At 48.0% G+C, this 25,011-nt stretch overlaps 1 protein-coding gene across 1 annotated transcript in view; it reads right to left on the reverse strand.

Moving 5' to 3' along the window:
- Prkce (protein kinase C epsilon) overlaps nucleotides 1-25,011 on the reverse strand; it is a 486,519-nt gene that overhangs the window by 142,405 nt on the left and 319,103 nt on the right. The window contains 4 exon segments of the mRNA XM_032908730.1: nucleotides 14,843-15,016; nucleotides 17,559-17,758; nucleotides 20,213-20,309; nucleotides 22,717-22,859. Of these exon segments, the coding sequence (XP_032764621.1) occupies nucleotides 14,843-15,016; nucleotides 17,559-17,758; nucleotides 20,213-20,309; nucleotides 22,717-22,859 (614 nt within the window).

Raw genomic sequence — 25,011 nt, forward strand, 5'->3', positions numbered from 1 at the left:
ACAAAAATGCATCTCTGGAGCAAGCAGGGGAAAGTTCTGGAAGGCAGGAGTGAAGAGGTGGCTTGGCAACAATTAAGGATAAGAACTCCAGCAAAGCCGTGGCCATTTTAGGAGAGGGACTCGGGTTTTCTCAGGAAGCAACAGGGTGCTGGAGAGTTCATTTCAGATGTGAAAGCTGCCCCTTTCTCCCTTCCCAAAATTAACAACAGTCCTAGGAAGAGGAGAGACAGGCGCACTGCCTATTCCATAGAAAACATGGAGATAAAGTGAGGCCGTAATATGCAAACACACTGACACTGCATGTGTGCTATATATGTGCTACATATGTGCTGCACTAATGTTACATGCTACATGTATGTGACATGCCAAGTTCTCTGTTAAAGATGGTGCATGGCAATGTTGCTATTACTTCTGCTCCGTAGAAGAAGAAGCCAAAGTTTGTTGGCATTCCTAGTATCTGCTGGAAACTTAAAAAAGAGAACAGAAATCAGACCAAAGAGAGCCTTGAAACCTAAATGTCTTCCCATGGTGAGTTAGTCAGTCTACTCCTGAGGAGCGGTGAAGAGACGTCAAAACAAACACACGAACAAAAACTGTGGTGGGATTCTCTTCCATGCCCATCCCAATTCTTTGGGATGGAGGATGCCAGGACTCTACATGTGCTGAGAAAGGAGCCGTTCTTCAGTTAATTTTAATTCTGGGAAGGATTTCCGATTGGTGTGGCCCTCACTCACATCACTGGTGCAAGGCGTGTGCACTGAGGGGGTTACGGTAGGTAAGTAGCGCCCTGCACACATAGAACACTACGTGTCTAGGGGTGCTCAGAACTGAGCTGGGGAGAGATGATGATAATAGACACACATCTATTTTATTATTGCTGTTTTAGATAAGGGTCTCACTATGTAGCCCTAGCTGTCCTTGAACCCACTACATGGAAGAGGTTTTCCTTGAGCTCAAAGAGATCTGCTTCCCTCTGTCTCCCGAATGCTCGGATTAAAGGTGTGCAGCATCAAAGCTCACACACACAAATATAAAACTCCAGGTCTGTGGCACATGCTCGTGAGAAGAGGATGTACGGACAGCAGACAGTGGGGTTGGATAAAAGGGTCTGTGAGAGCCTGGACAGAAGAGCGGGTGACATCAGGAAAACTACACAGACAGGAGCTGGGCCATTCATACCAACCGTCCCAGGCATGGGTTTACGGGCTGGGATGTCCAGGAAGCAAGGGCTGAGGCTGCGGCCAGCAGGTTAAGATCTAAGTGACATCTTACTTCACAGGCTAGGAGTGGTGTCCCAGTGTGCAGAACTCGGCAGCAAAAGTAGCCAAGCTATTTTGCTAATTTAGAAAATTTCTATGAATGAATGATTTCATATAAAAATCTAAACGGCTGCTTCCCCCCACCTGCTGTTTCTATCCAAAACAGTGTTTGAGGGAAGCCCACTTAAAGGTGCATTTCCACTGGTGTGGTGCGTGCTACCCCCTCACACGGAGGGTGACTGAAGTTAGCGTGTACTCTGGGGCCTTCAGTGTATTCTGGACTGTGCAGGGCAAACCCTCAGAGAAGTTCCCACCAATCGGAAGAGGGGATGCAAAATGAAGACAGTTTTTAGAAAGGAAGCCATGCTGATCCTGTCGATGACAAAACCAACGGGGACCCCTGAAGGGTAGCAAGGGGAAAAACACCCCACATTAGACAGGACAGGGGAAGCAGAATGAAGTCAGAAGAGGGAAGAGCCAAGCTGCTTAGATGGGGAATTCATTCCTGTTGGTTGGGCATAACTGTAATTTGCCCTGGGACGGCCCCTGGCAATGACCCTGGGGAGGTTGATTTCAGATAGCTGCTTCCCACCTAGTGCATCCCGCCGGACAATGCAAGAGCTTTTCGGAAATACCAGCAATGGGAGAAGGGGCAGACCTGGGGAATTCCCACAGTGCCTATGCGGCTGGAATACACAAGTCATTTTGAAAATTGTATGTTCTACAACCCCCACCCCACCGTCAAACGCCACTGCCCAGAGGTATTCTGGGATGACAGGAAATGCTTAAGCCCAGCTAGCAAGCCAGAAAACCCTCTAGAGACTCCTGCTGTGAGCTTAAGGGACACAGTCATTAGACAAGTAGGTCAGCCGATGGAGTGAGAGGAGAGAGAGAGAGAGAGAGAGAGAGAGAGAGAGAGAGAGAGAGAGAGAGAGAGAGAGAGAGAGAGAGCTGAATTTCAGTCTGCTCCAAGCCTGGGTGTGTGGGTCCAGAAACATCTCTAGTGATGTCCTATCCATGTGCTGAGGGATGGCTGTAATTCCATCCATCTTCTTAGATGAGGAAGCCACCAGTGAGATCACTGTCTCTCCGTGATGTAAGGCTCTCAGGAGGCAGTGGCATTTGACACTAGGTCACCTCCCCAGTTTTGAACGTGAAATCATTGTTGCAACTCCCTAAGTGGAAGTAGCTTAACAGGGTTACAGGGATCTTCTAGTCTTGCTTTGGGGGTGTCTTCCCCTCTCCGTGTCATGGGAGGAAATTTAGGACAGGGAAATTGCAGCTCGGGAAACATTTACTCAGACACATAACTTGGGAAAGGGGGTCATTAGCTGCAAAGCCCTTCTGTCATAGGGACCCCAGAAAATCCCCCTTAAACATCATTTCCTCCACTTAAATTTTTTTTTTAGTACTGCAGGAGTTTAGCGCTTTCTTGAAGTTTCCTTTTCCTGACAGGATGACGTAGCTGTTTACTTTAAGGCTCGGGAGTTAGCCAGCATTGTGAGAAAAGCTTTCCCACACACAGAGAGTAAGCTACTCTTTCCATGACGGCTATGCAATGAGTACACAGGCACAGCATTGCTGCTCCTGCCTCCGGGCACGGGACCCACCCGCCTCTACCAGTGGGGATGAAGGAGGCCTCCAAGGCACATTCGTGGCTCCCTTGGCCATGGAGTCGTGTTGAAATACCCACCCCTACCTCAGTATCATTATCCACACTGAGGGGCGACAGGGCTGATTGGTAAGGAGGATATGAAGTCATGTCCTAAGCCAGAAGAGTATGACACCTGGCACAGTGCACTGAGAGCAGCTGAGGAAGGGAGCGGAGGCCACCTCAGCTCCAATCAGAGTCCCGTCCATGGTTAGCTGTGTGATGTATGAGAAGGCACGCTGCACTGCTATGCCTTAGGAGACCCGTGTCCTATGGCTGCTGCAAGGATTTGTCAATGGCTATCATGAGCTTTGAGAAATGACAGACACATGGTAGATACTGTAAAAAAAAATCAGCTCCTTGAAGTCTCTCTCTCTCTCTCTCTCTCTCTCTCTCTCTCTCTCTCTCTGTCTCTCTCTCTCTCTCTCTCTCTCTCTCTCTCTCTCTCTCTCTCTCTCTCTCTCTCTCTCTGTCTCTCTCTCTCTCTCTCTCTCTCTCTCTCTCTCTCTCTCTCTCTCTCTCTCTCTCCCCCAGTGGATCTATAAAACAACCATGATTTTCCACACTGAAAATAACTGGATGCATTGGACTCTACTAGAAATGGAAATTGTCTACCACACTTAAAGGACTGTGGCCAATTCCCCGCTTTTTCAACCTAAATATTATTTTAACATCAATGCATCTTTTTTTTTGATAGCTTTAAACATGAAGGAGCTGTAGCCAAGCCACCAAGCAGGCAACTGTTCTCAAACACCTTATTATTAATATTTTTGCATAGATGTTTTTGTTTGTGCTGGGATCTACGTAGCCTACGCAGGATCCCATAAGTGTAATCCTCCTGCCTCTGTTTCTAAGTGCTGGGCTAGCAGGTCCACGCCCTCATGCCCAGCTCTGTATAGGCCTTCTTTGTCCATGAAGCCCGAATATATTTTTTATTGTCACCCTTCACGTTCACCTTTGAATACTTCCTGCCGTTTTTCACATAGCTCCCCAACCTTGTGCCCTCCCTGCACAAACACCGTGGGATCCGACGGGCTTCTGACTCTATGATGCTTGCACACTGTTATCTGGCTTTTATACCAACCTTAGTATCCTTGAGCCTCTAGGATGAACACTTCCTCACAGAGCTGAACCTATCCCTCCTGGGTACACACCTATCAGTCTTTTAAATGGAGGCATCTACTTGTCTTCTTAAGTGTTTTGAAGGCCAACTCTGTTTCTATCTATGGCATCCCTGAGGTGTTTACCTCAGTGCTTACCTAGTGCTGGGTGCAGGTGCTCTTTAGTTCCCAGGGCACTGCATCAGTTTTCCCCCTTCAGATTAAAGCTGTGTAGCTGAGACCTGACCAAGCATCTGCTGGTCAGGCCTGACCTAGGTGCACATGGCCAGATCTATGCTCTGTTTTATTCTCATCATACAATGACGCATAGACATCTACTCTATATCAACTTCTATCACAGAGCCCTTGAGGGGTGGTGTTGGGGACTGTTCGGTTTCGGACCCTGGGACAAGGAACTCAGGTTCTCCCAGTATCCCTACTTGGCATACTTTGCCCCCAACCCTGAACTTTCCAGCCCAGGGGCTCAACTGCCCTTCCCCCTAGAGGCTCTTCCCTCTATATTCCAGAGCTCCACACCCTGTCTCTGTGCCCTTTCTCTTTCTCTTTTCTCTCTCCCCATGGTGACTTCCCCGGCCTCCTTCCTTGGAGCTAGTGAAGGTCTCCGTCCATGAACAGTTTCCCAATAAACCTGCCTTTGATATAATCTAATCTGGCTTGAATCGACTCATTTCCCTGGTGGAGACATAACCTATCAGGGACCAAGGCTCTTTGTCCTGTGATAAAAGTCCTCCAACTGCAGGGAGTGGGCCCTCTCCCAGGAGATGGGTTTTCTCGGACCTGCAGGAGGGCACCCACTTCTGTACCTTGCTCATCTCTTAGTTGTGTCCTCGAGGATGACTTCATGGGGTCATTTGTACACCGAACCATTCCTAATATCCAGGTCACCCACGTTAATGCTATTTTCCCAGGTAGGTCAGAGGCTTCTTGGACAAGAATTACACCTTTTTCTATCCCCAATTAGTGATCTTGGAAGCCACATTAGGAGAAAAAAATCCAGTGGTGCTGAACCAAAGATACCTCAGGTGCAGGAAGAAGTCAGCTGACGTATTTACTAAACCTGAACACTTCCTCCCTAGCGGCTGCCTCACGTACAAGTCTCTTAACTCTTCAGGTTTCAGTCACTCCGCCGAACACCTCTATTCCTCATACATTTTTTTTTATAATGGGAATTGACTTTCTTTGGAAAGATGAACAATTCAAACCTAAATTTATCAGTTATTTTTAAGGGCAGATTTTATTTTCAAGTTTTTTCTTTTTGCCAAGTGGGGAGTTTAATCCCCAAAGTTGGGCAGCTAAGGTGGGAGGATCATGAATTCAAGTCCATCTAGGACTAAGTAGCAAGTCTGAGGATAGCCTGGGCTACATAACAAGTGTCTATTAAAAAGATAACTAAAACCTTCCCAAACAAAACAACACGGGGAAAAAAGGAAGAAAGAAAAGGAACACAAACGCCCTCTCCCCCCAAACAAGAACAACATCCCTAGGGGAAGCCCCTGACACTCGGAAGGGTTTGGGGACCCAACTGTTTTTGTCTACTGCATTCTCCAGGTCCCAGCATCCTGTGCTTGCCTGGTCCTTAGAGCACAGGCTTTTTCTAGTTATCTAGGCTACTTTTCCCCAGATTAATGTGGCTTCAAAAGAATAAAACTGGGTAACTATGACCACAGAGGTGTTTCATCAATATCACAGCACTTGTTTGGTATAATAACACTCGTTAGCCTAGAAAGTGTCCATAGGTTAGAGCTTGAAAAAACGAAGTCGATTGCAAGCTGTTGCCCCAAAACCGAATCACAATGAGCCCGGGCTGTTCAAGTGGTGGCAGATCGGGAAGATCAAAGATTGCTTTCAGATTCTTGCTGCCCTGTGCCTTCCACAGGCCTTGAAGAGGACAGGGGAGAACAGCAAGCCCATGATGATCATCGAATCCAGGCCAGAAAAGTGAGCGGGTCCAGCGCTGGTAGGAGATCCAAGTAAGAAGCTTAGCAGAAGCTTAGCTCCCTAGCAACCTGTACACAGATGTTCCTGATAACAACATGGCTTATGCATTGCTAATGAATCTCACATGGATGTAGTACTGAGCAGGCAAAGGCATTTAATTTTACATCTACTCAGACTAAGAAAATTCTTTTTGCCTGGGATCCATCCTGGGGTTCTCCTTAGAACATCGAGGTGAAAACAAAATGTTCCATTGGGGGTGGGGAGTGCAACTTCCCGCTGGCTCTGCCAGTGACATCATTCCAGGAAGAGGGGTCTGCTTATCCTCCTGCTTCCCAAGTTCAACACTGATTGCCTAAGATACCAGCCCTAAAGAGTCATCCCAGAGATCCCTGGGCCACATGAATGCAGAGTCTGGCCACCTCACTATAAACAAACCAGCTGACATTTTGGTTACATATGGTCCTCTTGGGATTCTAGTTTCTGTTTGTTAGTCCTCTTCTGAGCAGTCTGACAAAATGAAGTTTCTGGAAGCCAGCTAAATGGGTTTGAATTTCAGCTCAGTCACATTCTGTGGTGGGGCCTCTCAGGATGATACTCCTATTTCTTGGGATAGTGTAAAGACTGGGTAAGCAGTACTTAAATTGCTTGATGTTGACCCTGACTTGTTGAGTACTCTATGAGGTGTTTGTTGTAGTCTGTCATCACTGATCCAAGACTGGCCCTGAAGTAGAAGACCAACACTAGCCCACCTAGAAGACTAACACTAGCCCACCTAGAAGACCAACACTAGCCCACCTAGAAGACCAACACTAGCCCACCTAGAAGACCAACACTAGCCCACCTAGAAGACGCCTCTCTACATTCTTAACTAGAACCAATAACCATCTGTGCCAAAATGCCCAAGAATTTCAACCAGAAGGAGATCTTGTTGGATGATGGTGGGGCTAAGAGCTTGGGCCAGCAAGGTCAACAAGAATGAGGGCTCAGGTTTGGCATCAGTAGGACATCTTTGCTCTTTATGGAGCTGGCATGCCTAGGGGTCAAGTATCCTAACAGTCATTTCTCAATTCTGCTTCATGAACGCCTGTCCAATAAACACAGACACACCAAAAACAAGGGTGGCATTGAGAGACAAGTTCCAAGTCCACCATGGCCATCTCTCTGTACCAAGGACACTGGTACTGTAAACAGGAACCAACAATGCTTTTGCACCCACTACATGTTAGAAACTGTGTTGTGCTTTAGTTAGACAATGATAGTTCTTCACCACAGAGCGTACTGCGCAGGACCCTTAGTCACTGAGGCTATGTTTGAGTTGGAACTGTGATTAAAATATCATAATGGTCTTTTGGACCATAATGGTGCCTTTGGTCACAGCACTTGGGAGGCAGAGGCAGGCAGATCTCTCTGAGTTCAAGGGCAACCTGGTAAACAGAGCAAGTTCCAGGAAAGACAGGGCTACACAGAGAAATCCTGTCTCAATAACCCCTTCCCCTCAAAAAAGAAAAGTCTTGTAGACAGGCCTGGGCTGAGGTAGGAAATTTTACTGAATTGAGCTTTGGAAAAGAAACAGTAAGCAGAAGCCCTATCCACAGATGCTGTTAGCGTCCTCATCCCGTCCAATCCCGTCCATGGCTTTGCAGCAGGTAAAGACTAGAATGGGCTTCCCGTGGGTTCCTGGTGAACTCCACATTCATAGACCCCTAATGTCAGATTTGCATGAAATTTTACAAATCACATATTTGGGTTCCCATTTCCTTTGCCATTTCTGATTAAGAACAATCAAATCAGTGTCCACAGAAGTGTCTCCACGCAAGCCGTGTAGACAGAAGCCAGAGATAGAATGGGCATTCTCCCTCCAATATACCATGGTCCCTACAAATCAATAGGGTACTGTGAACTCAAATGGCCTAGTGGGCTGTACCCACCAGCTGGCAAGACCTTCAAAGCTAGAGTGCTGGGGTTATCGGAAGAATCAGAGCCCACGGGAACAAAAAGTCCAGGTTATGTGAGGAAAGGCCATTGCTTTGAGCAAGAAATTTCAATAGACAAGGCAGAAACTTCTCCCTGGAATGACCCATGTGACTCTCTCTGAGGAAAACATCACACCACTATCAAAATTCAACACCCATCTAAAAATAGAGACTCTAAAAAAAGGGAGTAAATCCTGAAATCCAATAGATGAAGGTGCTAGGCAGAGATCGAGAGGATCACGTCAGCCATGAGGAAACTGGCTTTGTTTGGTCAACAGGTTAGATAACTTTGGCCTCTAGTTTTAGATTTCTACACGAAACTTTTCATTCGGATTAGGAATTGATATAGAAGTGTGCCCGTGACTTATGAGAGCTAGCAGCAGCCCGTGTCTCCCTCTCCCATTGGTCCAGAGCTCCCTGGTTGATAGTTCTATACCAGTCAAGCCTATGCCTTCTTCACAAGCTGCGTGGCCTTCTAGATACAGAGGGAAATGGAACGGCTGATGCCAGTTTCCCCTTCAAAACCTCTCATGGCCTCTGGGCTCCTGGGAGAGCCCATTCTTCCCAGCCCTCCCTGCAATGGCCCTCTTCTACCCCAGGAGGCAAACGTGGTGCTGTGATCTGAATCCCAGCTCTGTCTTGCTGGGGATGTTAATATGAAGCTGGACAAAGTGGGACTGCTCTGTCAGATGGGAAAAGTGGCAATGGAGTTCCATCCGGCTACAACACGCATGGGGTCTGCATGAGCACACACGCACGCACCCTACCTCAACCAAGGCACCTCCACGAACCCTGAGTGTGAATATAAAAATTAGCAGCATTGGAATGAACAAAGAGGTGTGCTCCTTCATGTTGGAAAACGTGCCAAACAGACCCACGTAGAAGAACACACACACACACACACACACACACACACACACACTCACACACACACTCACACATACACACACACACTCACAAACACACACACACACACACACTCACACATACACACACACACTCACACACACACACACGAGTGTATAAATGTGTCTATCACTCCGTCCCCAAAGTTAGAGAATGTGTTTGTTTTTTGGTTTGGGTGTTTTGTTTGTTTGTTTGATCTTTCTTTGAGTCAATCTTCATATACAGAGAGAGTCGCCTCAAACTTTCTATCCTCCTGCCTCAGCCTCCAAGTGTTCAAAGGTGATAAATCTTATGTTCATTTTACCATAATAAAATGTGGAAATATAGAAGAAAATCTTCTTCTTTCCGTGTTTCCTTACATGTAAAGAAGCTACCTTATGTGACAGCCTCTAGACTAAGAGGCAGAGCTCCTCCCTGTTGCCCTGAGGTGGGCACACTGGAGCAAAGTGAGCCCTATAACTTTGCACTTCATTCTAGAATGGGTCCTTGCTTCAAGACGTGGGTGACCACTTTCTTCATGCGGCCTGATTGGTATGAAATTATGCGGCCCCTCTACTTGCACTCCCATCCCCCTCTCCATGTACCTCTGCTCTCCTCAGGCAACGGAGATTGGCACTCAGTGACTTTACACACCGACCCTCCTATCAGAGTCTCCATAAGCCCTCAGTCGCTTGCAGGCCACAGGGCCCTGAGTGTAAACTGGCTAAGGAAGAGAAATGGCATTGCTGCCCACCCATCCTGCTCACACAGGATGTTCTTCAGCACCAAGACGTGCTTCCTCGCATCTTAGTCACTGGATAAGACACTGTGACACACAAAGCCCAAAGCATCCATGTAGACTCACTTCACCTAACGCTGGAGAGCATTACCAACCCCAGCACTACCACTTCCAGTCTTCTACTGACGAGCCCGTAGCATAGAGTCCCTAGGGCTGCTAATCCAAACCATCTAGAGGTATTGAACATCGAGGGCTTTTGTTTTCTAGAAACAGCCAGCAAAGGGGCCAAAAGCCCTCCAACTCCTCCCAGGTCCCACCACCCCCAACGTCACCTGGCCTAACAGGACCATGGCCTACCCTTCAGGTTGCTTTCTCCGTTCTCTTAGATGGCCTGATTATTCACTACATCTTTCTCTCTGCTGGTCATCTTGTACCCCCGCCATCCCTTCTTTTCTTTAGGGTTTGCTGTTCTGTTAAAAGTTAAAACAAACATTAGAGTTCTTTGAAACTACAAATCCTCTCCTATGTTGTCAACACTTGCTCCGGGCAGCTCTCCCCTTGCCCACAGAGATGATTAAATCACATTTGAAAAACATCACCAGTTGCTTTTTAAGGATTCTCCACGCCACCCGTTCCCCAGGGCTGGAGGGAGGCTGGCGGGCGGGTGGAGATCCTGTAGGAGCTCAGCCCCATTCCCAGTTTCCCTCACAGCAAAGTCCTCCAGGATTTGGCTTCCCAGGCCTGGCAGGAAATGCCAGAGGGTGGGGGATGGGTACAGTGTGCAGAGATGCAAGTTTTAAAGAGGCGATGCCACGGGTGCGACTGGCCAAGTCGGGTTCTGTGGGATCCAGTTGGAAGGGATGGTTTTGTAATGGGGATGATAAAACACAAACACACAACATCTAGAAGGGCCTGGGAATTTTAGTTTTCTGTTAACCACAAAAATCAAAATAAATCTATCTCTTGGGAGCCCTCTGAGCTCCAGAGGCTACTGGAACAGGAGATTTCTGAAAAAGGAGCTTCTGTACCCGGTTCACACCTGGAGCAGGAAGGCCATGCCCTTTAGCACCAAGAGGGACACCTCAGTCCCTAACGAGGGTCCCCAGCACTGCCATGGTCCTCTCCCTCAGCCTCTGACTCCACAAGAGTCTGCTCTTCTTATTTTCTCAGTATGCACCCTTCCCCACAAACCTCACCTCTTTTTCCTTATCATTTGTCCGCAAAGAAGCAGGAGAATGGAGCTGTGAAGCCTAGTGTGGGGAACAGTCAAGATGAACTCTAGAAAGGACTTTGGAGCCCATCTCTAGGTGCCCACCTTCTTCCCAATGCTTGCCCTATTTCAAGGGCCAGCTCTCTAGCTTCTGTAGCCTGATTTAGGTTCTCTAGAAACTCAGAACCACAGCAGGAACTTGATGGGTACGTATTTGTGGTTTTATTGACTGGCCTATCTGCCCATTCTCATTAGTGCTGGGTGCTGGAATCGTTTTATTTGCTTTTTATTTCCCAGAGTCTGTGCAAGAAGACTGTGGCACAGCCAAGGACAGAACAGCTTCGTAGACAGAAATCTTAAGTCACTATTTGAATTCAGCATGGTCCCCCAGCAGGCTGCAGCTGCCAGACTCGACTGGGCCATTATGGTTACTGTTGATGGCTCTGCACGGTCATCATTGCTGGATGCCGGAAAAGACACAGGGCCTTCCTTACTCTACACCCTTCCACGCTCTGCCAGCCGGTCTGTACCCATCTTAAAGCTCTGCACAATCTGCCCGGATGCTCTCAAGGAAGTTTCTGGGAGAGCCATTCCTCCCCATATCCTAGAAACCGAGTCTATTGGTGACTTTTCCATTGTTGTAACCAGACACCATGACCAAGGCCACCTAAGAGCAAAGAGTTTCTTGGTGCTTATGGTTCCAGAGGGGTGGAGTCCATGATGGCATAGCAAAGACGTGGCAGCGGAAGCAGCGGGCTGGGGGCTCAGATCTTGAGCATCTTGTGGGAAGCAGAGAGCACATTGGCAGTGGTGGGAGGCTTCTAAAGTCCGAAGCCCGGCCCGGTGACACAGTTCCCCCACAAAGCCACACCTCCTAAGACTCCTCACACACTGCCACCAACTGGAGACCAACTATTTAAATGTCTGAGCCTGGAGGGGTCCTTCTCATTTAAACCGCCACACTGAGGCTCAGCCCAAACCTGACTTAACACCGGCTGTTGCTCTGCCCGTTCTAATCAAGGACGAGACAAAAATCTTGATAGGATCGAAACAGATCTTTGTGGTTCTGAGTCATATACCTTGGTCAAAACCACGACGGAATCGGTGACTGAGGGATGGGACTTTTTTTCAGGAAAAACAACATCCAAGCAAGATTGAAAACTGACAGCTGATTATGGCTGCCCTCTCTGCTTCCAGTCCTGCCCAAATCTCACCCTTCAAAAGCACCGCTGCTTCGCTAGACCCCGAGGAACAGCAGCTCCCAGGTCCTCTTGGTTTGCATGTCACTGAAACACTAAGGATTACTTAGTGTTCACTTACTGCAGAAGTTAGTCTGAGCCTCCAGAGCTGAACCCAGCCAGCCAGTCGTCCTTCCTCATGCAAATCTGTGTTCTGCTAAGAACTCCACACCAGAGCCCACTTCAATCAGGAGGGTCTTCAAAACCATGACTACCGGCCAGTAAAAGGCAAGTCCGTTTTTAAAAATTAAATTTGGGGTCTTTAGATGATTCTTCAAAGGTCCCTTTTATCAGTAAATCAATGAGTAGAATATATACATGGTGTATAAAACAGGCACCAACCTGCTTCTAGGGTGATGCTGGGTTCCTGACTCTGGCCTAAGGGAAGGTCTCTAAACTGCAGAGGAAGTTTCTTCTCTCTCCTCTAGCCACCAAGACCCTCAAAACCACACCAGTTCATTTCCTCTGGCCTAAGTAAAGTCCATGATGTTCTTCAATGCCCCTTTGTGTGTCGATGAGAAACCTTGACATTCTTCAGTGCATGATTTCTGTAAAAAATGATGCCACTGCCTTTTCTCATTTACCCATCAAGCAGACCTTCAACTTCTCAGGAGTCACCTTAGATAGGAACCCCACACAGCCTTCACATGACTAGATCCAGCTCTTTCAGGATCCTGGGCCTTCTGACCACAAGTTCAAAGAAAGAACCTTAATGAGGTTCTTTACACAGCCCTCTCTACACAGCCACATCAGTCAGGAGAAAGAGATGGCCTTGAGAGACGACGGGGCACTAGCTGGCTTGGCCATAACAGCCATACTAGATCATGGCCTCACAGGGGCAGCAACCCCAGCAGCCAGAGGTACCAGATTTGACTGCCAGCATGTACTGCCTGTAGACGACAAAACCTTGTATTCATAGGCCAGAGACAGAACTGGTGCCTAGCACACAGGAGACTCTAAGTTCAGTTCCTAAAACCTACAGCACACACACACACACACACACACACACACACACACACACACACACACACGTGCACACGCAGGATCACTGGTTCTTTGAAACAATTTTCTCAGTGGTACAAAGAGAAAAGTAGACTAAGTGGTTTTTGTTGTTCGTTGTTGTTATTGATTTTAAGACAAAACTACTGGATGTGAGCCCGTGTGAAAAGAACCACAGACAATACAGACACATCGGACCCGAGACGTTTCTCTTTACTCTTGAATTAAGTTAGAAGATATGGTGGCTCACACCTACAATGCCAGGGCTTAAGAGGTGGAGACAGGATTGCCTCGAGTTTCAGGCTATTATGAACTGAACTTCAGAATGAGGTCCAATCTCAAAACCCAAACCACAATAGCCAAGCTGTAGTGGGAGAAAAGGAAGCCGAGCCCATCTCTGGACTTGAACTGCCTCACTGGACTCTGCACACTGGACAGTGAGTGGACTGTACACACATGCGAACTCACACTAATCTGGCATTACACAACACCAATTTAAAAGAGAGAGGACACTTAGCCTCCAGTCTGAGGCTTGCTCAGAAAAGAAAGATTCTTACGGAGCAGAGCAACCCTGGTGTCCCTAAGAAATAGGCCACAGAATGGCTGAGCGTTTTCAGGTGGTTCTCATCTCTGAAGGAATTACAGGGATGGGGAAACTTTCTAGATCCGTGTTGCCTAATGTGGACTAGGTGTCAGGCGTGGGTTCATGGGGAGGGTCGGGACCCAGTAAGTTGGGCAATCGTGAATTAAACTAAGGTGATCTTTCTTTGTATGCTGCGGGCTCTTCCCAGACTTCAGTGGACTAATGTGTCCTGAGGCTACTGGGCAGAAGCTGGGTCCACAGAGTCTTTCAATTTTAAAGCTCCCCAGATAAGCAGGATTTTCAGAAACTGCCTCAGGGTGGGGGTGGGGGTGGTGCAAAAAGGCTGTAAATTTTCTGATGGTGGAATGGGATCTTGTTCACCAGGACCTAAAATTTGGAATACACACACACACACACACACACACACACACACACACACACACACACACACACACGAGCAACTACATACATGCCCTTCGCTGTCTAGGATCCAGGCAATAGGTCTGGATGACCTACTAAAGAACGCAAACATTACAAATTCATAACGCATCATAGAAGACTTTTCTCCTACACACTTTCCAAAAAAAAGGAAAATACAATAAGAATTTTATGAAGAACGTGTGTTTTTTTCCTAGGAATAATACCAAACCAGATGAAGGGGACGCTCCAATGCCCTTACAGACAGATGCTCATCCTTTACTGCCCCCTGCTGGCAGCCAGACGAATCTCTGGTAAGTTTTATAATGGTTGGATTTCACTGTGGAATTCCAAGCATTTGTTTAAATTCAGCTTCTCCTATGACATCACGCGGCGTAGAAGGATTAGGGTAGCTTTGGCTTTTTCTTTCTTTTTTTTTTTTTTTTTTTTTTTGCTTTTTCAGCTTAGACGAGGTCTGGTTGTTGCTACACGGGAGCTGGAGCAGGGTCTACACCGGGTCTGTTGGTTTTTCCAATGAGTCAACACTGGGGTTAGCCATCTGGCTTTGTGTTGCTACAATCTGAAAGTGCACTATCGATCTTGCTTCCCTGCACAAGCGCCCACAATGCAAAGTCCCATGACCCCGAAAGAAGACCGTGTTCAAATGAACGCCTATCTCTGCGAGGGTAAAAATCCACTCCGCCATACAAAGTTTTGCAGAGAGGCATGCAGACGGTCAAAATGGGTTTCTGAGAGCTGAGATGCCGTGCGTTAGACCACGCCATGCCCGGGACGGCGGCTGGCCAGCCCCTTCTTAAGCATTACCTACCTTGGTCTGGAAGCAGCAATAGAGTTGGGTTAGATAAGGGTGTTTCCGCGCCAGAGCCAAAATCCTCTTCTCCGTCATCGTGCAGTCCACGTCGTCATCCTGCAGGATGACGTCCTTCTTTAAGACCTTCACAGCATAGACTTCATCCTTACCCTTGAGCTCGGCCAGCATGACCTGCAAACAGTTTTAATCATCTGGTCAGTCTACGAATACAGGGTCAAAGGATGTCAAACCCCTTAATGCTAATTGCTTCTTCCCTTTAATTTCTAATGAAGATGTTTAGGAAGTTTACATTTTAAACGTTTACCAACTACCTACCTTTCTTTTTTTTTAATCTCTGGCACAGTGCTCGGGAAAGAGAAGTTATTGCACCGGGAATAAGTAATTATTCATCTACAGTGATTCCATAATTATCAAAGAATGAATGTAGCATGCTTTCTCTCTCTCTCCCTTTTATCCTCCTCACTTTCCCCTCGTTCTTCCTTCCTTTCACACTATGTAGCACAGGCTGGTCTTGAACTCATGACACTTCGGCTTTACCCAAGTGCTGAGATATTAGGTGTGCCCCATCACACCACACGCAAATACAGGGCTTTCCGAAGAAGCAATGTGTTATGCATTTTCCTACGAGGTCTCCATCTTTACATGCCTGCTGGCACTCGGTTCAAGGTACATACACTACAGTTAATTCTGCTGTCGCCTTCATATCAGAAACCTAAGTTATTCCCAAGTAAGTTCTGTATAAGTTGTGCTGAGTGCTTTTGAGCACAATTTAAAATTCAGCATTATATCCTTGAAATAGAAAATTTCAGAACTAAAGGGTTAAACATTTTACACATTTCCTGATTTTTAATAAATATTTGTTTGTTTGTTTGCTTGCTTATTTGCTTTATATGAGTACACTGTTGCTTTCCTCAGACACACCAGAAGAGGGCATCAGATCTCATTACAGATGGTTGTGAGCCACCATGTGGTTGCTGGGAATTGAACTCAGGATCTCTGGAAGAGCAGTCAGTGCTGAGCCATCTCTCCAGCCCGAATTTCCTGATTTTTAAGAGGGCTATAATCATTCGCACAGCGTGCCACTTTAGGGAATAGCGTCTATGAGCAAGGGGCCACTTTCACCTACCCCTGCTGCTGGTCTGCTTCCTGTTCCTTAACAAGTGGGAGAGATTACCTTGATTCCATTTTCACCTTGCAGCCTACTTCCCTGGGGTATTTATTTTCTATTCGAGTCTCTTTGCGAGATCTACTTTCCTCCTCTGTCTAGTTATTTGTGGGGTTATGTTATTTCTCCTAGGCCTCCTGCCTTCTGCGCCGGCCCTCCCTCGCCTGCCTCGTGACAGTCTGCTATCTTGTCTTACTGAACACGACTCGCTATGTACTTAATGCCACCCTGTGTTTGCCATTACAGTTCTAACCACAGTGCTGCAGGCAGAGACACAAGTCCTTCCCTGGATGGCCTGATGGCTTATGGGTAGTCTATTTTCTTGGCGTTTGCCTATCAGTTGGTGTTTTCATTGATCTCCAAATAGTTACAGGCCATTCTCCTTCCCGAGGACTTTGAAGGACACTATTCCAATGTTGCTGTCAAAGTCAGAGAACATAACCCAAGGAACATGAGAGGTTGAAGATTCTGTCACCTACAGAATACAGCCTATAAAACTGGCCCAAACCGTCTTGTGATGGCGGTGATTTTGCCTAAGAAACTAGCTAAGCCCTCGGAGTCATCAGAACTCCGATCCCGTCTACATTATGTGCAAGCCTGGAAGCTCTGAGCCTGCTCTTTTTCCTAAAATCCTGCTCACATTCAGACCCAGCCCTGCTCATCGACTACGCCAGAGTCACACCTAAACCACAGGCCCAGGGTCTGTTTCCTATTGAGCTGGTTTTTAAAGAATGTGATTGCTTCAGCAGTTGCCACCTGAGGAAACTCCAGTATCCTCCCTGCCAGGAGATCTCAGGACAGATAGGGCGGAGCAGGCCCTGTGCCTGGGGGCTTCGCAGAGCCTTCCCCAAGAAGGGCCCTGGAATGTTGACTGGGTCTTCAGCTCCTGGCTGCTTCCCAGAGCCCAGGAGAGAGGAGAGCATCCGACATTTGGAGCTGTCTGATTACCCACCAGGCACAGCATCAGGGCAGACAAGGAGATAGGCAGTTGTCTGAAATGCCCCCTTGGTTTCCTAGGCTTTTTGTCTTCCTAAAAATGAAATCTTTGCGTTTTGTCAGGCCCATCCCTGAAGGGCACAGCCCCAGGAGGCATATGACGCAGCAGAGAGCAGGGGAAGTGTCGTCAAGGACAGAGGCCCCAGATCCACTACACGGTTATGCAGTTCTCCACTCACACGGAGAGGAAGAGCAGAATGTTTAGTAGGAGCTGGGAGAGTCAGTTAAAGGAATTTCAGCTCCCAAAGTCCTACACAGAAAGGTTTGCCCTGAACCCGGAGTCTACCAAGGGCAGGGGCTTACAGTTTGTGCTTAAAGTCTTCCTACTGAGAAAGCGGGATTTCAGATGGCTCTCTGCACAAAGGAAGAAAGATGCACACGGGGTCAACTGTGGAAACCAGGGAGCACATGCTAAACACACGAAACCTCTCTGTGTGCTCCTCCCTCCTCCCTCCCTCCCTCCCCCTCCCTCCCTCCTTCCCTCCTCCTTCCCCTCCTCTGCCCATTTGATTAATGAGAACAGCCCAGTCCTACAGAGAAATGCCCACAGACCTTGCCAAAGCTGCCTTTGCCCAACACCTTGATGAAGTTGAACTCATCCAGGCCCAAGCGCTTGGCCTGGCCTTGCCGGACTTCACCGTTCTCGCCAGGGCTTGCCAGCTGGCCATCGGTAGACGACGAGGCTCGGTGCTCCTCTCCTCGGTTGTCAAATGACAAGGCCTTCCGGATGTTGTTTTCAAGTTCTTTTAGTTCTAGGGCCAAAGGTAAAGAGGAACTCGATTAGAACATACTTCACTAGCTGTTTACATCAGCCGTCAGCATTCAGAACCCATCCTTCCGTAGCCCCTGGCGGCAGATCCAGGGGCGTCCTATAGGCCTGTCTAACACATGTCTTTGGGTACCTAACGTACAATAAGGCACCGGTCTGCAAAGAGGAGGACATAGTTCCTGATCTGTCAGGATTCACTGCCAATAAAGGCCTCTGAAGGCCTCCTCACAACCTTGTCCATCATTTAGGTGTGGCGAGGCTGCACGTCCTCCCCAGATCTCTGCGGACTTGGGGGTAACAGGTACCCTTCCCTTCAACTTTCCTTTGAAGATGAGAGCACTCCAAAGCCACCCTCACAGGCATTACTGGTGAGAAAGTCACTCACTTGCTCACTCGCTCACAGGGACTATGAACTAGAACTAAAAGAACTTGGAAACGTCATCTAGGAAGCCTTTATTTTTCTCGCCTTGATGTTGGCTTTCCTCTGAGTACTTGTCCCGCACGAAGCTACCTAGTAGAATGAGCCACAGGCTTATCATTAACAAAAGACTAGCTTCCCACAATGGCATGTCACAAACTTGTCTCTGCTGCGTCAGGAATTCTGAAGTCCAATTTCACAATGACGAGACGGTCTTGTGGCCTTCCGGAGTATGTGACCCAAATTACCTGGACCATACCGCTGGGCGTCCCTTTGACCTTTTCTATTTGAAGAAGGTCTATTATGGTTAGACATTCACTCACCAACGTGAGCACTCGTCTGTATGGTATGGTTCTCCTGACGTGATCCTACTCTGAAGGACTCTCATGACTAACAGGGGTTACACACGGGGACAGAGTGTTTATACCTTGGAATGAGGACAGACCAGTGAGCAACGCCTCTGGAGAGGAAGATCTCTGCCTCTTTTTCAGAAGGACTTTAGTCATGAGGGCCCATGCAGGGGATCTGGAGTGAACTCATCTTGGGTGGAAGGACAATAGCCAAGCCTGCGGACAGCCTTGTGACAACAGACTCAGAATTCCATAGCTCACTCACTCCAAAGTATGAGTTTTGTCCTCCTGGGAAGGACTCAGTTGTTAAGAGCATCTTGGAAGGTAGAACCCAGATGTCTGAAGACCCCAAAGCTTGAAGAAAATGGCTCTCTGGATTCTTACAACAGAGGGAGACAGCGTCTTGCCCATCTGCCTTGTGGTAGTTACCAAGAGCGTTTCATATCCTTTAGTTCTCATGTCAGGCTCTGCAAGCATGGGAACTGCCTGGCTGGATCATCTGCCTGAATAAAGCCCCAAGGGACACAGCAGACAGCACACCAGGCAAGAGCCAGGCCTGGAAATCAGGGGTACGTCACCCTCCCCGGGTCTGTTATCCATGGACCCCATCTCTTTGAAGTTCCAGGACATTCCATATTTAAAGGAGAAAACTGAAAATCTTTGACTGGCCCAGGATAGGGTCTGTAAGCTGATTACTTAGGGAGGGATGGAATCTCTTTTGGGATGAGGCAAAGACGCAGAAAAAGAGACCGGAAGAGGGTCTGAGATCAGTTACTCTATAGTCTCAAGACTGGTGAACGGCCACTGAGACGGTCCTGCTTACTCCTGAGTAAGAAGTGCTGCGTCACAGTGATGGCCTCCAGTGAGGAGTTCATAGTTCAGGAGAGGCACACGCCCGTCCTGGACACCAAATTAGTTCTTGGCCTCAGGACAAGCATTTTCAACTCTGACCTCCCATTTCTCAGCCTGTTACCTGATATGGAGCTGATGTGAGTAAAACATTAGCGACAACACCACAGGAAGGGCCATAGAGAAGGGCACCACCACGCTGTGAGGCCGTTCCACCTTGTCCCTGCATGAAGCTCTTTCCAGGTTCTTTGGGACCCTTTAGTCACCAGGAGGGAGGCTTCAGACAGAAGTACTTGTTTAGTCCTAGCATCTCAGAGTCCATAAGCCTGTTATTATGCCCCTGAACTTACCATCTTAAGCGTATTTAGTCAGAAGGAAAGAGACATCCGGAGCGTAGGCCGAGGAAAGTCAGGCCTAGGGCTGACTCCCTTGGCTTCTCAGATTTCACCTTTCTATTCCCATCTGTTCATTCAAAGAACGGGAGAGGAGACATCTTCCCTAAATCAGCCTGATCTCAAATCTTGGGGTGCCATGATTAAAGGGGAGGACAACACAAGTGTATAGATATGTCTAGGTTCAGACAGAAGGATGGCTTGATGTGCAAAGGACTGGGACCTCTCTTCCTCTCTACACTTGAAGCTAGGCTGGTGGGAACTGAGGTTAGCACTCCCGCCTAGTGCCCTCAAGAAAGCCATGTAGCATGCGAGAACAGCCACCATATTGACAAGGAAGCAGTGGGTGGGGACCTGCTGGTGGGCTGCTGGCCATACTGAGTAACAAGTGAGAGGTCAGAGGTAAGAGGCAAGTCTCAGAGTCTCACCCTGGTCACAAGGGGAGGTGGGCGCTGACTTGGATCGGTCGTCTTCTGATGGGGAGTTTCCAGAAGCCGGCTGTGGGGACTCAGCACCAGCAGCGAGCTAAAGAGGACAGAGGACGGGAGAGTCATCAGAAAGGAGGCTTGTGCCGCCAAAGGCCTCAAGACACCGCACGGAAGCTCAGAAGCACAGCAATGTCCAGCAGATGGAGAGCAGGCGCTTAAGGATCCATGTGCCGACTTAATGGAAAACCAAACCAAAACATGAACGATCTCCACTCCTCAACATTTAACCTCTCCAAAGACAGACGACCTCTAAAGCTCTGCTCCAGTCGTTCCGCAACACCCTCCCCCACGCACCCTCATCCCTCGCTCCCGACCTCACAATATCTATATAATGCAAGTTCTCTCTCCAAGGCCGTGCGACCCTGACCAGCTCCACCCCGTTTGGTGTTTATCCGTGATCGTATCCACGTTGTTATATCATGACAGCATCTGCAGGTGCATGTTGGTTCTCTACTCACACTTTCCAGTACTTCCACTGCCCTACACATAACAGAAGCTCGTTAATATTTTCAGATGTCGTTTAACCCGTTCGCACATTTGTTTCCTGGAATAGCGTCGGCAGGTCCAACTTAAGTGTCAGTATGGATGTAGAGATAACGAGAATTGCGGCTCCCTTTGCTCTTGGTCTTCCCAAGGGCTTTTTCTAGCAAACGGTCTGAGACCCCTGAAAAGAGCTTCTGACCAAGGACATGCCTCTCCCCATCTGTCCTGCCATACAACTGAAGCTTTCTGTCAGGGCTGTCACTCCCTGGAGATTGCTGGATGATTACTCCCTGGTACTTTCTCTACCCGATCCTACATTTCCCAGCGGCCCTTTCTCATCGTCAGTTCACAAACGTTAAGTCTGCAAATGTAAGGCAGTGGACAGCACCTTGTCACCAGGACCACAGTCTGTGTGAATGCAGGACAGAAGAGGAAAGAGCATTTCCCTTTAAACCTCTTGTGACAGTGAAGGACTGTCACATTTCCAGCAGAGAAAGGCCATTCTTCTGAGAAGGACTTTCTCTAGGGCTTATCACTGGCGCAAGGCACCAGAGTCCTTGCTCAGGCTGCTTCTTTAGGGACCCTGGCATTACTGGCTGGTGTCATTGTGGCTTTGTAACCCCACTGCCTTGGGGCACCAAACAAAGTTGGTTTCTTTTTTCCCCCAGTAGGATTCACAGAGCTTAGAGAAGCCCCCAATGTTTGAGGCCTCACAGTGGACTTCGAGAGGGTGGTTTCTTTAGGGATTTTGAAACAGCTTTGTTTGTTGGGATGACAGGGAGTGTTAAAAAGAAGCCATTTGACCCTCCTCATCAGTGGGAACCAAGCTTTTCTGGGGACAGAGGGAAAAGACACGGATGGGTTCGAGACCAAGAAGAGTGGGGAATGTAGGCTCCTTGGAAGGGACTTCAGGCCAAGGGTAGAGGGAGCTTGAGGAACACAGGCCGTGAGGCACGCAGAGACACACTTGCTCTCCTAGGAAAGGCCTTGGAGAAGTCTGACTCCTGGCAGGTGGGGCCACACTGCCCATCCACAGCAGCACTGACTTTCTCAATAATATCGTCTTCATAACCTGGTTCCCAGAGGCTTCTAAAATTTTCCAGAGCAGGTATCATGGCTGGAGCAGAGCCCACTAGGGATGCCCTTAGCTCTCTTCACATCCGTAGGCCTTGACTTGCCATAAGAACACATTAGGGAATACAACTCTTCCTCGCGACACTTGGAACGTCATATGGATAAATAGGGCTCCGGTCTCTAAAGAAAGGCCACGGGTTCTGAAATCATGATCAACTCAGCGCTAGCTGAAGGAGCTGGCTCATCCGTGCACCATTATCCTCAACACCAGGGCCCAGATTCAGACACTAACTACCTCATGACAGTTCTGGAGACAGGTTGGTCTGCCTCCGTGCCTAGAGCAGCAGAGACCGCGAGGGAGCTGGTGGGAGTCGAACGACCCAAAGACCATCGGAAAACACGGACATTTGTGTTACAATTCATGGCAGTGGCAAAGTTACAGTTATGAAGTGGCAATGAACAATTTTATGGTTGGGGTCACAGCACGAGGAACCATATTAAAGGGCCGCAGCACTGGGAAGGTTGAGAACCATTGTCATGTATTTTTTTCCAGAAGGGACTTCGAGGTCTTCTTCTTAAAGCTTGTTTTCTCTGGTAAACTTTTTATTCTGTCGTGTTCCCGAAAATTGAACTCAGGGGTTTCACGGACACGTAGGAAAAGACTCTAGTGCTAAGACCCCCCAACCCACACATAACTTAAGGCTTGCCCTGCCATCTGCTTCCTCCAATTCTGAGGTATAATGAGCCGTTCATGTTATCTGGCCTCTTTCTACAAACACAGGATATTTTGAGTAAGGTGTCAATGCCAGGAATCTTATACCCCAGCGTGAAAATACTCAGAAGCAGGCCTGGAGAGGGTTCCAGCGAAACTACCCAGGGGTCCTTACCTTTTTCCTTCTCTGGCCACTGTTGGTGATTTTGTCTGGAGTAACGCCAAGATCGGCCAGCACCTTGGCAATTCCTCTGGCGTCCACCCCACAGTTGGGAGCCACGTTGGTCTCGCATCGACGGTGAACATTCATTTTGCAGACTGTAAGGGAACATGGGGAATAAACATCTGTGCCCAGGCCAAACATGATCTTTACCAAATTACAGAAGTCAGTGCTCATTCAAAAGAAGTTGGAAAGTGAAGAAATATAAAAATAGATAAAACTACGGCCTATTCCATTACAGAGACCTACAGCAACCCAGCAGCCATCTTGCAGAAAATGTCCAGAAGATGTTTCTGGTTGTTTCTCCCTGACGCTTTTCCTGCATACATGAAGAGCAAGCAGGTGGTACATTACATTTCCTTTAGGGCAATGGGACACTGCCTCTGTAAGAACCAAGTTATTTTCACCGACCTAGGATTGATTCTAGGCACAAATGGGTGCATGCCACATATGTGGTCTGCCCACCACTCTGCTGTGGGTCACATGGCACAGGGAGCTCCCTGGTAATCACAGGAGACACTCAGCCAGCTTCCAACAGGGCCAGAGGAAAACAAACAGTCCTGAAATAGGCTAGAGCGCTTCTGCTTGTCCTACACAGGCCTGCCCTGAGAAGAAGCATCTTATTTGAGCTTTATTCCTGGGTTTTATCAGACCCTAACGAAACCGGGGGAAACATTACGTCCAGACCACTCTAATCATCCCATTTCACCTGAGGCCCGTGCTGGGGGCTGGGGTTTATACTCCGTAGGCACAAGCTACCTATAAGACACCATACCATAGAGCACTTGATGGCAGTCCCTTGTATATCATATCTAGTTATCATGAAAAGAACAAAACATACAAAATAGTTTGAGGAGATGGCGTGATGGATCTAGACATTGATATAGCAAGGATATTGGAATGATTAGACTGGGATTATAGCTAATAAGCTTTAAGAGACTCTGAGGGTACAGCTCAATGGTGGAATACCTGCCTACGTACTCGTACATCGAGCCCTGGGTTCCATCTTGGATGGGGGAATAGGAGGTCAGTTTAAGGAGACCTGCCACCTCAAGGTTTCCACTACTTTCCGAAGCAAACTGTGGCCCAAGCCTCTGACACAAGGGCCATTGGATGATGTTTACAATCCAAACCGTCACATGGGTATGATGACGGTGATTGTTTTACTAAATGATGCCCCCACACTGCTATGATGTGATGCTGGCATGTGACAGCTCAACTGTTACAAGAGTCCTGTTCTATTGCTAGTTACTATTATCAACCTCATTGTGCCTAATTTATAACTCTGTCACAGGTAAAAGCCAGGAAGAAAAGCAGGGCCCATTTGCAGTTCCCAGTGCCCATGGGAGCTCTTTGTCATATCTCCTGCCACTCCATGAGGGTTTTGGAGTGAATCTGCTTCTTCGTCCCACGATATTAACTGGATACAGATAGTTTTAGACCAAGGAAAGCCATTGTATTGAGAGAGGGGCAGTGCATAGTGATAAACAAGCCAGTTCACCAAATAGATGAAACCCCTGGTGTATACACCTAGCAAGAGACGCCAAAAGTGTATCTGGTTAAAAAAATGAAAAAAAAAAAATGGATGGCCTCACTATTAGATCCAGAGACTTCAACCTCCTCCACCAGACAGGAACAGGCTTGAAGACAGAAAATCCTCAAGGCCACGGTTCAATGCTGCAACTCTATCAATCACCTGATATAACTGGCTGATATAACTCAGTTCAATAACCTGAACTGAGTCCACTGACTTTCACCCAGCAGAAAGACACACACTGTCTTCAAGCACACAGAAATGTTCCTTTGTATACACCCCACGGTGAACCATAAAATGCCTTAAATCAAATCGTTTCGGAACTGTTCTGAGTTTCCATCCTAGCCTGAAACAGACCATAGAGACAGCAACTGTTGGACTCCAGCTCTGGGACTGTATGCATGCTGGGTGCTAGGCCAGTGAAGTCAGGTACGGTCCAGCACGTCCAGATGGTTGGCAGTCTTTAGAACTAGAGTTAGGCCATGCCTACAGTGGGTCTAAGGCTGGTGTTGACATGGTGGCAAATGCTCCAGACTATTGGGGCCATGAAGTTGGGAGCATCACCAAGCTACCTACCCTGCTCCCACTAAAACACCTCTCTCCATACTACCACATCAAGAGCCCGAAATGGCTGTACCACAACGACCGGGGCTTCTATCTGGAAATTCCCCATAATGGGTGGAGGGATAAGGTCCAGGAAAAGGGTGAGGAGTACA

This window comes from Rattus rattus, chromosome 7 (assembly GCF_011064425.1).
Source record: "Rattus rattus isolate New Zealand chromosome 7, Rrattus_CSIRO_v1, whole genome shotgun sequence".
Classification (NCBI taxonomy): Eukaryota; Metazoa; Chordata; class Mammalia; order Rodentia; family Muridae; genus Rattus; species Rattus rattus.